We start from the raw sequence: 18,656 nt of genomic DNA, 5'->3' as shown, positions 1-18,656 counted from the left end.
TATAAAATTCCAAACAACCTTCTTATTAAGAAACGCGGTCAAATGTTGATCACAATGATAATCGACAATCAAATAAAATTTCTAGAACACAATTAAGCTCTCGGATATTTTAAACTCTACTCAACGTTCGAATTAATCTCAATTCTACGACAATTTATTCTCGTGAAAAGCTCCTAAAAATAAAGTTTAAAAATAAAGGATTTTGACATAATATATAGATTCAGTTTTCTGATAGTTTCAAATGATCAGAATCCGTGTTTTAACAAACAGAAAATAAACATAAACCCCTCGAAAACAGGCTAAATCCGTCTGCAATTTGCGGTTCGTCGATTATACACGTGTAAAGGTCGAGCCGCGTTCTCACCGAGTTGGTCATGCAGGTGGACGAGGTAGATGAGCGCACCACGACGATCCTATTCTGATTGTGGTCGTTGGAGGCGATCGTGGGGACGGCGGCGTGATTGACCAAGGCGTGGGTGTCGTTGGTGCCGGTTGAATTGGTGCCGACGTTTCCGCCGCCGTTGCCCAGGGAGGTCTGTCTGATGACCAGCACGCTGCCCGCCGGCTCCAGCACGACCACTTGCCTCATCCTCGTCGCCACCCGGTGCTACCCGGTCGCCGATCTGCCCACGACGGTTGCGAGAGAGCGCACTCTCCTCTCGTCTGCTCGTCGACAACGACGACGACGACGTTAAGCGCGTCGTTCTCCAGCACGACACGTTCGCCGACTCTTAAAGCTCCCACCCGTTCGCTGTCGCCTGCTCCTCCTGCGCGCACACAAACACACCCAGGCTGATATTAAAGCTGTCGTTTTAAGGGATGATCCTACCCGCCTGTCTGTTCTCCCCGCCACGGATCTACACGTTCGCCTTCGTTCGTAAACGCGCGAACCCGAAGAGCGTATCAGCGTGGCTTCTTCCGCAAAGCGAATCGATGGGATTATTTCTGCCGACGAACAAACCATGGACTCTCTCTCTCTCTCTCTCTCTCTCTCTCTCTCTCTCTTGCCCGCCCTTTCTCTCACACTTTCCTTCTCTCCTTCTCTCGATACCTCTTTTTCAATAGGTAACTCGTGGTACACAAGTTGGCGACAAAATAGCGGGCGTGTGCGCGGTTTAAAGTAAGGGTTGGCTTCAGAAGCTACCGGCTTTTAGATAACGGCTCGTTGCACGTTCGATACTGTAATATCTCGTTTCTTTCAGCGAGCGTTTGTACTCCAAGATCGATCAATCTTATCCGACAAATTTAATTTAAAGACTCGCCATCTCGCTGAGTGACTTTGCTGTTTTGCAGTTTTTAATTTGTGTTAACGAGTCGCTATTTAAAAAGAGAAAGAGCTCTTTAATTAAATTTGAATAAGGATTTGTATTAGTTTTTAACTTCCATAGTTATAGCAATATTCTTATTAACTGTTATAATTTTTGTTTTTTTTTAACAACAAAGTAGAGTAAATAATAAAAATCTAAAATGTTTTTAGATACATCCATGGATATCTATTATTGCGCAGAATGAGCGAAACGTTGTTAGCCTCGAACAGCTACAATCTTGTCATCCTAGTTTAAAGTCCAGCACGGTTTTCTCATTTTCTCGACCCGTTCGAGCGAAAGGATTTGTTTTCAAGATCTCAGAGCTCGTAGCAACAGGAGATCTCGAAGGGATCGCAGCTTAAAATTGGATGGGTTTTGTTCAAAACCATTTGTGTCCGTATCGCGTGATATACCGTGAGATGAAAGTTTGTGAGGGACTGATAAAAAGACAATATTTCTTAATAGGACTTATTTTTATAAAGCGCAACTTTTTGAACACGGAAAAAAAAAACATTATTAATGCTTGGTTTAATTCATGAATTATCTACAATGTTTTAATAATGATAAATTTTAAAAATATTAAAGTAAATAAAACAAATGAAAAAATTATATTAAAATTATATAACGAATAAGTTATAGAGAAATATAGACATACATGGTAAATTATATACCCTAATTGGAAATAAAAATACCAATAAAATAGTTAATATTGTAGAATATTAATAATAGAAACGCTCGCAAACATATGTTTTTACGAAGCTATTTGTCGTTGCTGATTTTGTCTCTGTGTTGGCAACATAAAATAAAAAAACAAACAATATATTTACGATTTGGAACTATTCCAAACTATATTATGATAGTGATCTTAAATGAAGAAGAGCTGCAATTTGTATCTCATTCGACTAATCTTTAGTAGAGAAAATAATTTTCCAGCGATTATAATCTACCTTAAGGTAAAAACTAAAGCTTCAAGTTATCGAAGAATCGTCTGACGAAATTTCGAAAATTTACTCTCACTTAAATGACTGTACATGAATTTTCACGTGAGCAAGATTATTCATCTTCCTAGACTCCGCGGAACCACTTAAGTTGGCAGGCATTGTCATAAATGGATTTCTTGGCCACTATCATTGGTCTGCTCGGCAAACAGAAGCTTATCCTGCATCGTTGCCAATTCTAACACATGTAACAATTCTAATGGTTTATAACAAAGAGAAAACTCCCGATAATATCTATCGCGTAAAAATAAAGAAAAAAAGAACAAAAAGATCTTTACCTCTAACTTTCGTATGCCGTTCGAATTCTATATCGTAGAGATCGCCGTATATATTTGTTACAAGCAATCTTTATTGCTTTATCTAATCTAATTCTTTCTGTATAGATTAAAAGGCGGCAAATATAATAATATATTACATCACGGGATTACGAAATAACGAGAAATCATAATTGATAAAAAAAATATGATGAGAAAGATAAGTTTCAGATTTTGATCAATTTTTCTCTTCAAAGATAAAAGTATTGACGTATGTCTCGTCACACAGAAAAAAAATAAGTGTCAAATCAAAACTTATATACTTAAACTAACGCGTTCATTGTTTCGTATATATGCAACAATTTATAATCTTCTTAGAAGACATTAATAATTTTAAATTTCAACAATATTAAAGTCTTATATTATTTTATTATTTTATTATTTTATTATTTTATTATTTTATCATTTTATCATTTTATTATTTTATTATTTTATTATTATTATATTATTTTAATATTGTAATTGTCATCTCAAGAATATATAATTATTTAATTCTACTTTAAGAAAATTATAATCTTTGATTTAAAAATGTTATTTTCTATCCCACATTGTTTCTTTTCTATTCAAGAAAATTAAATCTTAAATCATAAGAATATATTTTTCTCGATTGAACTATACAAAATGGCTTTATTCAAGTAAGCAATTATTCAAGCAATTATATTTTTCTTTAATTAACGCAATATAATCTCACTTCAAGATTTCCATGTTAAAACTAAATATATTTTCAAAACAAGAAGGATCCTTTTTTTCTGTGCGCGCACTCTATCTGTGATAAATGCACGCCGTGTATTTTAAGTAAGAATTAATGTCACTCGCTCGGTGTACTTTCAAGAGATATTAAATAAATATACTGGTGAATGTTAAAGGCGAGTAAATATCGCGGCCATTCATGTATGTGGCCGTATCGAGCGCGCGCGTAGAGGATATCTGCCGGTGCAACGGCACGTGCGGCAGTAATAATAGAACCGTCGCGTTGTCGGTGCATTCACACGCGGAGGACGCCTATCTCACAGCATGCAACTTTTAGCGGATAGACTTATGTAGCCGTCCCGATTATCATGGGACTAGGAAAAAAGAGCGAGTTTAATCGGCCGATCCGTCGTCTCATTCGCCAACGAAACCGAATCGTCGCCCACCTCGAATCGCGCGATCATTTGCATAAGGAGGACGTTAGAGAGCTCGCGGATTCGATATATAACTCGAGAAGAAGATGCGAAATGCGATAAAGAACGCTGGAGGAAACTTTCCTCAAAGAACTTAAGCCCTTTAGCTTTTTAAATGACGTGGAATTATCTCCTGCGCTTGAACGTAGTTAAAGTCAAAGTGTTAATTTAAATTTGTCGTATAATGGTTTTCATCTCGTTTGTATGGATTTATAGGAAAATAGTAGCGATGAAAAACTGGCAAAGGAGCACATTTTTTCGTGTAATTGTTAAGTAATATTTACGCGATTTTTTTAAACATGAAAAAACACGCATATTCTACCTAGATAGTCTAATAAATTGCTATTATATTTTTAAAAAATATATGAAACCTGTGTAAAACTAAGAAATTTTCTTTTCGAGACCGAATAGGTACCTTATATGAACAAAAATAAATGTACTTGTTAATACACGCTGTGGATTACACCTGTCGCAAATAATCCTTTGCCAGACTGTGTGCTGTGTCACGTGTAATCCTAGGATTTACTATCTGTAAACCATGCTTTCCAAGTTAAATTAACACCCAAGATGATTGACATTTTATTTTGAAAAAGAAAAAAAATGTTTGAAAACTAACAATAAGATGAAGGAAAGATTTCTCACGTCAATATTGCATATTATGTATTATACAATAAAAACAAACTCGATTAAATTTATTCAATATAAAAGCGCAGAAATAATATAGAATTTTCTCGTCTGGTAGCTTTCTTCGCGTAGAATAAAATCTAACATGCCAGGAATGACGTGAATGAGAGAGGAATATCAATCGGTGAATAAAATGTAACACGTTAATAATGGACACATGGATATAAAGAGAATATGTGACACGTTTCTCTCTCCTCGCGCTTCCACGATCGACGTAGAATTCTTTAGGCATAGCGTGCAACGCATATCAGTTTCGTGCTGATATACCGTTAACTGGGAAATCGCGCAAGTAGGTGGCCACGTATACGTGTTTAGATCGATCGATAATGTATATCTCAAGGCGCCCATATGTTGCGCCCATCTTCCAAAAGCGAAACCGTTGTGCTTCGGGAATTGTCGCAATTTGACATTTATCGAGCACGACATTAAAAAAAGGCACGCGACAACGAGCTAAAAAAAGACATGCCATGCATCAAAAAGGCCGACTAGAAAACTTTCACCTGAATATTTTTTGAATATCGCTCTACAACGAATTTTTTTCCGGCTAATCACTTAAAAAATTTCATTTGCTTACAGTGCGAATATTTTTTTACTTATCTGAAAATGTCGTAAATTTTACATAAAGTAAAATAATGGAAAATATTGAATAAATATATTACGACAAAATAATAATTCTCTATTGATAAAATCGATACTTATACATGTAATTTTTTTCATAATTTCACAATTTATATTTTATAATAATTATATGTATAATTCTATTAATTAATTATTATGTATAAATAATATTTTGTATAATAATTATTATATATAATTATTATGTATAATTCCAATAATTATTAAGTATAATTTATGGAACTTTATTTTTTTATATATGTATTCACTTTAAAAAAAAACATGTTATTTTGTTATAAAAATTCAAGCAAAAGTTGCAAAATATCTTTCTAAACATTAAGGATTTAGCTTAATCAACATCCGCGCATCACTTTTGACATGTCGGTTGTATTCGAAAGCGAACATCAGTTTCCAAACAGTTAGATAGAAGTCAGATGTAGTCTAAAGTGATGTTCCCGGGCATGATTCTAGTTATGCAACTAGTTACTATCGTTTTCGAACGTGCCATCAGAATTTCAGATGGCAGGAAACGCACAGCATGTCACTCTTGATAACAACTGATTACCATGAGCTAGTCGAGATAACGAACACGTTGGCTTACGCATTGATTACGTTAAATTGTACCGATATCACCGATGCCTTTGAGCTTCTTTCTCGCTTAAAAGTGACTAATGGAAATATGTATTTGATTGCAAATTTAAATGAAAAATTCTTATAAACAAGGATTAATTTTTCTATAAATGTTTAATTTTCAACTATCTTTCATATCGATCCGAGGAATTTACACAGCATGAAGACCCGAGAAAAGAGTTCTCGCTTCAATAAGTCAAGGCAATAAGACCAAGGGATTAACCTTGTGTTCTGAAAATATTATCCTTCACAAGGTCTTCCAGAGCCCTTAAGGGATGTATCTACAACGCAGCTGCTGGTAGAAGAGATTATGTCGTCTCTGCGTTAACATTTGTGACGTTTGCATTATGAAGAGGAAAACGGCAGATTTCTCTTAGATTAAAGAAATTAATCTTCGTCAAGTTGCTAAACACGGAAATTATTAGAAAGTAAAAGAAGATAAAATTAAATTTAAGTTTCAAAGTTAGAAACGCAAAATTAATTTCTATATCTTACGATCAAGAGCTTCAAAAATTCAAAGAGCATAATAATCTTTCCAGCACGATTGAAAAAAGTTAAACCTGTTAATAGAAAAATGCAGTTTTTTAATCTTTAAAAATGCGATATATAATTTAAAACAATTATAAAATATTTTTTCAGAAAATATATCATGCGTTGTGATAAAAAAAAATTGTAATTTTATTTAGCTTTATTTATTTTCCCGCTTCAGATTCATCTCTGGAACAATAAAAACGCGATAGAATCTATATAACGCTTATTTTCCTTATCTATTTTCATTATCTGTGCGGCCTTGCAAACTAAATTCACTGAAATTAGACCGGCGATAAGATTTCGAGCTTACATATGAAGCTCTTTTAAAGCTAAGACGTGACTCCAGCTTTTCCGCTGGAAATTTTCTTTCATAAAAGTCAACGTGCTCATCCTTGACAAATAAAATCCCACGTGTAAACTTCGCGAAATATCGCCATGGTATTTTAGCAGACATCAATGGCACAGCAAACTGAGTACAATATTACTAGTATTTCCAATTCTAATCGGAACGAGTGTCATTAAAAGTCTTGGTACAAAACTGATCTTTAAAAATAGAAAGTCATTTAATTCTGCTCGCAAAAGAGCGATGGCCCCACAAATTTTTACATCTCTTTACCCTTTAATTCGAAATAAATCTATTTAAAATCTATTTTAATCTCTATTTATAAATCTATTTTAATTTCTATTTATAAATCTATTTTAATATGTTTCGCGGGAGATGAGAGCTAAAAATGTCGCGATAAAAGATCGATTAATCAAACTTGATTGGCTCTCTCGGATCGATCGAAATCGAATAAATCTGCCACGCCGCGAATTTTCGCGTTTCAAGCGATTCTCATCGGCACTTCCGGGGGAAGCGAGGAGGAAGAACGTTATCCGTCGCGGATCGTTATCCGAGTAATCTCGGAATAACGCTCGGATGTCCAAAGCGGCACGTGCGGAGATTCCTCCCTTTCGGTTTTACGGGTGTGCGCGCTAAAAATAGCGGCACCCATAAACCTGCTCGCGAAGATCCACCGCGCGAATTCGCGATGATGACCGCGATCATGTTCACGATGCAACATACACGTCGCGTCTTCTGTATTTTAGCACACGTCCCTACTTATGTACATATATATACATGTATACACACACACACATAGAAAGAAACACATATATATGATGCGTGTGCGTGTATGTATAAGTATTTTTCATGCTAGGTCTATTTATCGCAGAAATATTCAACATGATGGAGACGCGCAGAAAGAGAGAGATGGCGAAGAGGGTACTCACGAGGTCCGTGCTCCGAATGACAAGAGATTGCCCGTCGTCGAGGGCGATCATTTTTCGGCACGGCGCGCCTCCCGGTGCGCGTCGGCGCGTTCTCTTCCTCTCGTCGCCTCGGCGTCGTTCACCAGCGGCGACGGCACCCTCCTCGTCGCGACGACACCGCGACGCTCATGATCGACGACGGCGGCGGCGGCGAGCTCCTCCGTCTACGCGCGTACGTCAAAGTCCTCCGCGACGTGTCGTGCGTGCGATGCGTGTGACACCCGCTCACGCAGGGAGTCGCGCGATCACGCGTGCCCGCGGCGGCCGCGGTCGATCCTCGGAATCCATGACAGGTACGCGGAGGAGCGAGGTACGTGCGTTGCGTTGTACGTTGCACGGAGCGGTGCCAGGCGCGAGAGCGTGGATCGCATGCGCCGCGCCGGGAAAAGTCATCGCGCTGTGTGTCGTCGCCAACGCGCCCGCCCGGCACGATAGACGGGAAAACTCGCGGGCGGAAATTCGAAGCGTTCCCGCCCGCGTGTCTCCTTCCGCGCCTTCCTTGCAGCGGGAAGCGAGAGCGCGGACGTCGCCGTCGATTACGCGCCTCGCGCGTACCTCGACGCGGCGAGCGCGGAATTGACAGCTGCGGAAATTCCTCGGCGACGAACGCACGTGACGCTGGCCACGATCGCGCGCGTCGCCCTTCATCGGATTGAATAACATCCGAAAACTGGCCAATCGCGGCTGCTCCTCTAGAGAATGAAACGACCGCGATTGGTCGGCCTTACAAGTGACGAGCGAAACTGTTGTTCAACTCGATTAAGGGTTATTGTGGTCGATCTTATGCGGAAAGCTACAAGTTAATAATTATATCGTGAAGAAACGTCATTACGAGATGTCTACGAATATCGTGTATCGTCGAGAAAAGATGTCGCGCTGTTACGTTGAATCAATATCGCGATATGATTCAGATCGAAGATTATATTCAAGTCGTATATTAACAGATATATAAGCAAAAATATAGAAAGCATACCGTGAAAGAGTAGAGCAATTTTTTCACCGAACGCACATCTAGTGAATCTTGATTTATTATTAATTATAAAGCAATTTTTCCAACTACTTTAGGCCTTCAGTCCTAATTTGAAGTGTTCTCGTATGTCGCTAGAGCGAGAACTTGCGCGCATATCGATATTTCGATAAGAATGCATATCGATAACCGCTAAATTTAAAAAAATGTGATCTTTTTAACATCATTTTTTAATCCTTTTTTCAAAACTGGGATCATTTCGTATCTTTAATATTATATCTTGGAAATTATTTCCCGAATCTGAAATATTATCGTATTGATTGAAAAAAACAAGTATTTTATATTTAATGCTGCGATTGTATCGCTTTTTTTTATCTCTAAATGCATTTGTTTTTATACCATTCAAGTACAGCTTATGTAATTTTATAAGTTTTTGATTAATAAAAACAAAATGTGTAATTTCGCATACAAATTAAATTATATTTATTACTTTATTATATTTATTACTTTATTTGCAAATTTTTTCTCGAACTAATTTTATTTATTATGATATATCGGATCGTAATTTCAAGGAAAGCAGTATAATTAAATTTAAGCATGGGCAATCATTTATTTTACACATATATTTACGCATGTAAACGTTCTTTTAGAGAGACGTAGTCAATTACGTTGATACAATCGATTAATGCTTTTTTCTATTCTCATGCACAGACAACAGATTATCAGTATCGTACATTTCATTAAACGCATCGTAATTTATATAAGTGATTTGCGGCATAGAGATGTTTAAATTCGCTCAATCTCTGATATCTCAATGATTTCGTAACTCTATATATAATATATATCATTAATCATATAAGAAATGAGTAATTATAAATTCATATATATATTATAATACAAAAATTCATTAGCCATTAAAAAAAAATTCATTATATGTAACATTTCATTATATGTAACACAATCTCATTATATATAACATTATATCCTACAAATATGTTTATTTCGAGAAGTTTGTAGATCATTGTAATAGGTGTACTAATTCCAAAGATAAATTTTTTTTATTACATATATTTAAGAATAATATAACATATTTACCATTCTCTTATTATTGCTTTGATGTAAACATGAAGCAAGAACAGATAAAAGTTCACTAGAGAATGATTTAACAAAATGTATAAGTTCATGATCATATTTAATTATTATTTTCAGCAATAAATTTTGCATTAAAAAGTTTTGTTATAATTTATAAAATCTAATTTATACGGCGTGATATAGTGCCCAAGTTGTAAAAGTAATTGATACGAAAAAAATGAATAATATGAAAAATTGGCATAAACAAAATAATGTATTTGATATTATCAATGATTGTGTGTTTAATATTCCCATTTACAGAATCTATTTTTATTTTGCATTTGAAAATGTATTTTCTTCTAACACATTAATATAGTCAAATAAAGATGATTTAAACAAATTTCTTACTAATACACATAATGTACAAAAAACTTTCTTGCGATTTTAAATCTTAATATAACGGAATTCTTCTTTCGATATATTGTTCACAATTTCACTATGTGCCATGTATAATTCGTAATTAACCATTCAAACATTTTCAGATTATTTCGCTTCAAATATGCGCTATAATGAAATAATATCGAGAAGTATCCGATATCGATACTCAGTCGCAGTTTCTGCATTGAGATTACTTCTTTACAATTATTTATGCCTTGACATTGTTCAGAGCTATTAACATCGTGTCTCGTATAAGCCGCTGCGTCCTATGTAGCGAACCCATTTGATCACATCATGATCAGAGTAATTCAATTTGGACTCAAATACTTTCAAGTAGCGCACTTTAAAACCGGATGGCGCGAACGGAACCTCAAAGTTCATCGATATCGGCGGTCTCGTCCATTTCTTCTTCGTGTCCGTCTCTAGCAGATCGATTTCAGCGGACAATTGCGTCTCCTTCATGCCAGCCATACGTTTGATCTTCCATACGATTGCATTCTCCGATGCCTTGTACTTTGCCTTACCTTTTAAACATATCAACTGCACACCGGCAGTATTCAATGGCGTCGGCACGCGTACCTCTATTTTCTGCCCCAGCAATGATGGCTTGAAGTTTGATTTTAGAACCGCCTTGACCTCCATCTTCGTTCGGCCTACTTCGCGCACTAATGGTATTACACGGAAAGGTAATGATATATCTTTCGTGGTACGATATCTGTAACAAAAGACAAGAAAATATAATATCTTTATATCACGGAAACGTTTGATTTATATATTATCTTCTGATTGTGTTTCACCTCATCAATTCAAATTCACCATCTGGTGGTATAAAACTAATGGAATGTTCGGTCTCAAATTTGCTAAGTTTAACGCACTGATGGAATTGGCAGTCATCAATAACGACAACCGGTTTGCCGGATCTAGCGCCTGTTGGATCATCGCCACCACCACCAAGTCCGCTGCCTCCTTTCATGCCCTTAGATTCCATGACGATCTTGTCGTTAATTCCAAATTTGCATTCCGGCATACCAGACAAGTAGGATTTCATTACAACCTGAGAGGAGATTTTTAATTAGAAATCTGCAATTATATGTTATAAAAAATAATGAAATTTTTCAATATGAATAATTTACCTTTCCAGCAACATGTGCGCTAAGAACCTGGCCTTGAGGACTCATCAATAAATTCACATATTCAAGCACATCTAGAAAGAGTTCATTGCGCCTGTACTTAATGCCCTCTCGTCTCCATCCAATTTGACCAGTGACTTGCGATGTTATTTGAGCCTGTTCCTCCTTGGTGGCTGATTTCACTCCTTGTTGAGTGATAAATGTTTTCAATACTCCTGTGTCACAATTCTGTGGATATCCAAAGTCAAGTATCTCTGCAAAGAGATAATGAAAATTGAGACAAAAGTCATATACAATTATTCATACAATGTATCTATTAAATTTTATACTAACCATCGAGCAGCTCGTAAATAAGCACAAAATTGTTCTTGATATTCTCTTCTGATATCTTGCCAAAATACGACTGCATAACATCTATGATCTTCAACAGCAATTCAAATACCATAGCTGCGTTAACATTTTGTTTGGTGACAGCAGCTAACCAAATATTAGCACGCTTTATATGGAAGAATGATGTTCTGGCAATGTTGGTTACTGGCGAGCGTACTTGTTGTCGTGCATGAATTACATTGACACGAAATGCATCCACTGCATTTCGGCCAATGTCATCTCGGTACACTCGGGAGATCAGTACCTCCCCCTTATGATTGTAAACGAATAAACCTCCTATCATTTTGACAAAGGCTAGTGTTAGCCTATAGAGTCAAAATCAATCTGCAAAAAGAACCAAAATATTATGAGTGACAATAAGAAATATACTTTTAAGTAACTTCAAATTCCTTCTATATATAATATATAATATTCAGAATATAATATTCAATTAGATTTTTTCTATAATTTAACTTAATTTCCAAAAATCGACCAGTCAATAAATTTATAATGTTTGAAGAGAAAATTTTTAACAAGAATACTCCAAAATTCGCGAAACGCTTCAAAATGTACGTTCAATATCAGAATTGGAGTACAATAAAAATATAATAATCTGATATTCCTTCACTGAAAAAAATGCCTGAAAAATCGTACAAAAGTAATCTCGTACATCGTTCAACGAGAAGTCATTAATTAGAGGTGAGGGGAAGATGCGCGCTTCGCGATATTCGTCGACTCGTATTCCGCGAAATACATGTACGCGATAAACGTCAGATAAACGTCCGGTTTCTTAAAACTGACACTCGGAGCTGTCCATCCGTCTGGTGTGTCTCGCGAACGGTTAATATTATTGATCGGACGTGGCTCTTTGCGCTCGATGAGGGACACCCCACGAGACACCCGGCGTCGAGGAAGATCTGGAGTTTGACTTACACATGATTCCTCGAGGATGATTCAGTCTGCGAGAGTTTCGTTCACGATTCTTCGTAATCGCCTTCGGTGATATGACACCCCGAGCAATTACGAGCTAACGGACGAGACGTGACGAAAGCAACACCCACTTTTCGTCCGATATTGCCAACGAGAAACGACGCGGGCAAGAATCTGATAGACTGACAAGTGGACGTGCGATATACCACAGCGCCACTAGCGGAAAATGAGAGAAAAAAAGATTGATACAGATCGATAACGTCAACTCACTGCAATTATCTCCCGCGATTGATAGTGGATTCTTTTTTACAAGCTTATGTATATTGATATATATATATATATATATATATATATATATATATATATATATATATATCATTATGTTTGGTTGTAAAAGGTGTAGAATTCTTATCCTACGCTCCTGAAAAATGGGAGTAGGAAAGTAGGGATGAAACAGATTCGTCTTTGCCTTCCTGCATGAGACACGACACAGTTGAGTCGGGAACACAATCTAGTCAAGATATATATATTGGAGTAATTGCAGAAATAAAGGGAGATCTTTTAGTTAAGCATATATTGGAGTAGTTTTCTGTAAGACCGTGCACCTATCTCCTCTATATCACTATTAAATACATAACAAATTGGCGACGAGGATGGGATCCTGGTAAACAAATAGTGATTTGCGCGGGAGATAAGCGATATGCCACGTGGCCAAAAGAAAAGAGAAATAATCCATTTTTCTCTAATAAAATATGGCAACAAGTGGTGTTTCCACTCGAGCAGGCAGTGCATCAGAAGCGAGCACCAGAATTATGAGTTGCGCAAAGGTGCAAAATGTAATGCAAATTGAAAATTTCGACTACACAAACATGGAAACGGTGGTTACAACGTCTAGAAGGTTCGTTCAAGGTTTTCAAAATAACGGCCGAAGAAGAGAAGGTGGCTTATTTGCTACATTATATTGGAGTAGAAGCGTTTGGAATTCTATACGATCGTTTGGATCCGGACGATCCGTATGAGAAGACATTTGGAGAATTATGTAGAAAATTAGAAGAATTTTATGCGCCAGAACCGTTAGAAATTGCGGAAATATATACTTATCGCAAGCGTTTGCAAAAAGATGGTGAATCAGCACAGGAGTATATAGCGGCCTTGCAGAAATTCCCTTTACATTGTAAATTTGGCAATTATTTAAAAACGGAGTTACGCAATCAATTCGTTTTTGGGATAAAATACCCGCGGATTCAAGCTAGACTATTGGAAACTGTAGATATGACAATGGAGTCAGCCCTTAATATTGCTTGCTCCATGGAAAAAGCAGATCAAGGGATTCATCAATTGAAAGAAGATCAAAAAGGGTCAGCGCCCTTAGTGCCTGGACTACATTGGAACAGGAGCCAAATCCAAAAAGAAGGGGAAAGAGAAGGAACGCCAGAGGCCGGTGCCGTCCATGAAACCGGAAACGAAGAAATCTTTTTCGTCGAAAGGAAATTTTAGGCACATGAAAAATAGTCATAAGTCTGATAAAATTGTTTGTTTTAGATGCGGTACTTATATCGAAATGTACTTACCCATACAGCACCGAAAGATTGCAAAAACGTTGCATAGACCTAACATTGAAACATTGTAATATTGCATAGAAGTTGCGAAATGTTTCTGCAACATTACTGCAAGCTTGCAGCAACGTTGAAATGTCCGCCCTCAGAAATATTACAATGTAAGATTGTAGTAATGTTACGGTGCAACGTATTTGCAATATTAAAACGCGTTTTGCTATTGCAAATGCAGACCGTTTTAAATTTAATAAATAAACTTTGAAAATATAATGAAATGTTTAAGAAAGATAGGAAAAAAAACATTTACCGCCTTTGAAAAAAAATATCTGTTAGTGTTTTTTATCAAATGTGTCTTATTAAATATTTATCTCAATAATATACATACAATTATTTTACATACACTCGGTACCAGAATATTTTAATACGTGCAATAAATGAATTATTTCCCATTTACCGATTCAATGAAGAAAAATCTGTTTAATATTCTGAATCCCAACGAGGGATCTAGATTATTAAACAAATTATTTGTTTAATAATCTAGATCCCTTATTAGGATTCATAATATTAAATAAATCAAGTCAGTTTATCAGAAATTTAACTGACACAAGACAAAAAATATAATTACTACATTAGTCCTTTGTAGGCCTTATATCCACTTTAGATGAAAATTTGAATGCGAGTTAGTTAAGTTTGGTGTCGCCACATAGCGGCAAGTAAAGAAACACATGTTATACATTTTCGCTATGTTAAAATGTTGCTGCAACATTGCCAAAGTAATATTACAAAATAATGTCTCTGCAATATTTCTGCAGCATTACACTGCTATGTGCAATGTTGTAACATTGCAGCAATGTTGATGCAAGCTTCTGTGCTGTATGGGTATTTAAAAAATGTACTTATATCGAAGGACAAGGACGTTGTGGAAAACGATATCTAAGAAATCCAGTAAGACGAACTGTTGTTGAGAAATTTCAAGAAACAAGTGCAACAAAATATAGAACAGAAATAGCAGAAGAGTTAATGGAACAAGATGATATAGAACCTCCACATTTATACAGTGCTAATGTCTTGAGAGTTGCAAAACATGAAATTATGCAGGAAAATTATATCGACAAGGATCCATTAAAAGCAATACATTTAATGAAATTAGGTTCATTGCAAAATGTAATACATAATATTGGATTAAATCCTTTTTTTGTACACTATTGGACCAATCATCAATTAAATGTATATCGGACATACACAACAGGCGAAACATCTTGTGTAAATATAGATGCAACTGGAAGCATCATAAGAAAAATTAAGAGGCCCGATAAAACAAAAACAAAACATATTTTCTTATATAACTGTATTGTAAATTCTAAAACAAATGGTCTGTTTCCAGTGTGTCAAATGCTTTCAGAAAGTCATCATACAAATGCAATTCAATATTGGTTGATGGAATGGATTCGATCTGGTGCACCTTGCCCTCGTGAAGCAGTATGTGATGCCAGTCGTGCATTATTAACAGCTGTTGTTCGAAGTTTTACAGGATATTTTACTATAGAAGAATATTCAGATGCTTGCAAAACTAATAATCTACCTTTATGTTATATACGCATAGATGTGGCACACTTTATAAAAACATATGCAAATTTTTTAAAAGATGCAGTACCACGTGTAAAAGTTTTTTATCTGTCATTATTAGGACAATTAATTTTGTGATGCAATATTTATGCAGCTGAAGAAATATTAAAAAGAATATTGATTATTGCAAGGAGTGAAACAGAAGGAATGACAAGAAACAACGAAAGAACATTATGTGAAACATATAAAATAAAAATGAAAAATTTATTAGTATCATCAAATCAAGAAATACCCATTGATGATAAAACGGAATTCAACAATATGTTAGATATTGAAGAAACTAATATCAATTTTAATAAGTGGAATTAATGGGCAAAAGATATAGACGAAGATATACAAAAACAAATTGCTGATAGTGAAGGAGATCGTGAAAATGCGCATTTTATCCCAGCATTTGCAAATCGTCTAATGAAAGATATGAAATTGATTCCTATGTGGTCTTGCATATGCAGAGATAAATTCGGCTATGGAAGAGTTCCAGCTAGTAGTGCCTCAATGGAAAGCGATTTCAATATTATTCAATATTATAGGGATGTATTAAAAACATTTTTCTAAAAACAGAACAAACACCGATGCGGGCAGATGAATTTCTCATGAAACATATAAAATTTATAAGTGGCCGTATAAAACTAATGAATGTCAATTTGCAGAAAAAAGGACAAGGCAAAGAAGATACAAGAAATATACCTGAGCCAATAGAATCTAATATAGAAATTATACTAGAAACTATATCAGACGAGATTATTGATAAAAATCTGGAAGATGATTGTCCAGTATGTAAAAATGGAGCTCAACCAAGCGGTGCGCACGTATGTTATATATGCCAAAAAAATGTGCATGCAATTGATTCATGTTCTGTCCCAGTTGGAGAAGAGGGATATGAACAGAAAAGAATGTGTAAAATCTGTCAAAAAACAAATAATATACAAAATATAATCGCATCAAGAGAAGTGGAAGATTGGCGTGGCCTTGCAACAACCCAGGAAACACAATCTAGAGGCAGATATTTACAGGGAAAGTGTATTGAAAATGAATTTTTATTAGAAAAAAACGTAAGATACCAATAATTAAAAATGGTGGTAATATAAATATAAAAGCAGTTACGTTTGGTAAAGTAAAATATTCTTTTACAAATATATGTGCTTTTGATAGTATTTTGCAGCTTTTCATCGCTGCATATTTTGATAAAGATAACATTAAAGAATTGATTAATACTCACTCTAATAACATCTTTTTTAAAATAATTTATGATATGGTATCTTACGGTGTACGTAAATCATCTTATAGATTACGTGCTGAAATCTTAAGGCAATTATTTTCAGGTACTAATTTATCAAATAATTGTATTTTAATAGATTGTCAAGTAACTGTTGGCTTTTTGTGTAGAAAATTATTCGCAGAGTATCCAACGTTCCGAGAAATATCAAGATGTTCGAATTGTGGCACAGAAAGATTGAAAGTGCTTCCAGTAGTCAACGTTGATTTTAATACATTAATACGCAAAGACTTTGTACAACTGGAAAAGGATATTATTATACCACCACAACAATGCAATCAAACAAACTGTGATGGTCTCGCAATTACATCTATTTTGCATACAGGTATTTTTTATTTATTAATTTTATTAATATAATTAATTATATATTTATTTTGTTTAATTTCATAAAATTTATGCACAATTATATTTTTTGTTTATTAAAAAAATTTGTAAGAATTATAAGTCATTTATAATTATTCAAATGATTAAAATAACGATTATTTTATTTTTAGGATACTTTCTCATATTTGAGATTTATTCAAAGGATGAGGAGTCGCTCGATGTCAGATTGGACGATATTCCTAAAAAAATCAACTTCTCTTTTATAACAGAAGAACATTCTCTAGTAGGCATAGTAAATTATAAATCACCTGTAAAATATACAAGACAATCAAATGAAGACATTGGACATTATACCGCACTATGCCATAGAAAAAATAAGAAATGGATACAATATGATGATTGTAAGGACTCAGAAACTATTTTAAATGATAAATATGTTGCATGTCCACACCTCATTTTATATTCATTATAGATATGCTCATATGTTTGTAGAATATAAAATACGACATACACATATACGCATATACACACACATACATACATGTATATACCTACATACATGCATATGAATGTAAGTATATATATATATATATATATATATATATATATATATATATATGTATGTATGTATGTATATGAGTATGGGTATATGTGTGTGTCGTATTATGTGTACACAAATTTTTTTATATAAAAAATTATTTATATTTTTTATTTAAATCTACATAATTATTTATATAATTATTTATATATATAAATCATTATATCTGTGATATTATGTATTTTGTTGTTAAAAAGAAATTTTATACAGATCAAACGTAGAGTCAAATGTAGAGTCAAATATAAAAAGAAATAATTTTAAGATATAAACATTGCTATGGAGAAGACTGCATAATAAGCATTGATAGTATCTGAAAGTAATCTTTTTTAAAATTTTTATTAATTTATTAATTTAATCTTATATTTTGTATTTACTGCTTAGTAACTTACATTCATGAATTCTAATTTCTAATTGTCTTTCAGGTATTAGTCGCGCATAATGTCGTGAACTGCTTTTTCCTCATTTATATTATGCAGAGTTTTATGCAATTATCATCAAAATTATTTACATAATAAGCATTGATTATATTTGAAGGTTACAAAATTATTATACTATTATACTATTATTTAAATATATAAATAAATAAATAAATAAATAAATAAATATATATATATATATATATAAATTAGAACACAATTCTGACTATGTGTGTGTAATATTTATATTTATTATATTTTAAAAAGATATATGTAATTATTTATATAACAGAGAGATATATATATATCCTTCAAATATAAATCGCGACTATACGTGAACTGCCTTTCATGTTATGTAAATAAGATGATTAATTATTAAATAAAGTTATATGTGTATTGATA

General features: G+C 34.4%; 3 protein-coding genes across 9 annotated transcripts in view; 1 reads left to right on the top strand and 2 right to left on the bottom strand.

The window, feature by feature from the left end:
- The window catches only part of Camta (Calmodulin-binding transcription activator), a 54,311-nt gene extending 45,720 nt beyond the window's left edge, over positions 1 to 8,591 (bottom strand). For 2 of the 7 annotated variants that reach the window (XM_083083603.1, XM_083083602.1), the window contains exons 1-2: positions 7,515 to 8,149; positions 365 to 767 (exon numbers count right to left, since the gene is read on the bottom strand). In XM_083083603.1, the coding sequence (XP_082939729.1) occupies positions 365 to 589 (225 nt within the window). In that variant the 5' untranslated portion in view covers positions 590 to 767; positions 7,515 to 8,149. Of the gene's footprint in view, positions 1 to 364; positions 768 to 833; positions 980 to 7,514; positions 8,150 to 8,526 lie in introns of those variants that run through there. The other 5 variants (XM_083083598.1, XM_083083604.1, XM_083083601.1 and 2 more) reach the window with 4 other exon arrangements.
- A 514-nt stretch (positions 8,592 to 9,105) lies between these two features.
- Ap-2mu (adaptor protein complex 2, mu subunit) lies at positions 9,106 to 12,636 on the bottom strand. The gene is made up of 5 exons (XM_083084220.1): positions 12,462 to 12,636; positions 11,493 to 11,873; positions 11,163 to 11,413; positions 10,827 to 11,083; positions 9,106 to 10,744 (listed from the first exon to the last, which is right to left on the bottom strand). Exons 2-5 carry the CDS (start codon positions 11,830 to 11,832, stop codon positions 10,264 to 10,266), a joined length of 1,329 nt encoding a protein of 442 aa, XP_082940346.1. The 5' UTR covers positions 11,833 to 11,873; positions 12,462 to 12,636; the 3' UTR covers positions 9,106 to 10,263.
- A 677-nt stretch (positions 12,637 to 13,313) lies between these two features.
- LOC145962450 (uncharacterized) lies at positions 13,314 to 18,386 on the top strand (the record flags this gene model as incomplete). The annotated part of the gene is made up of 3 exons (XM_083083506.1): positions 13,314 to 17,241; positions 17,411 to 17,641; positions 18,261 to 18,386. A coding segment is annotated over one exon (642 nt), but the record flags the coding sequence as incomplete, so codon positions are not given.
- Between the last annotated feature and the right edge of the window lie 270 nt (positions 18,387 to 18,656).

The sequence above is a fragment of the Camponotus vicinus genome, unplaced genomic scaffold (assembly GCF_025532165.1).
Source record: "Camponotus vicinus isolate PSW18456_S1 unplaced genomic scaffold, iyCamVici1.0 SCAF_12, whole genome shotgun sequence".
Lineage (NCBI taxonomy): Eukaryota > Metazoa > Arthropoda > Insecta > Hymenoptera > Formicidae > Camponotus > Camponotus vicinus.
Note: the sequence above shows the minus strand (reverse complement) of the source record. Positions and strands in the feature narration are given on the sequence as shown.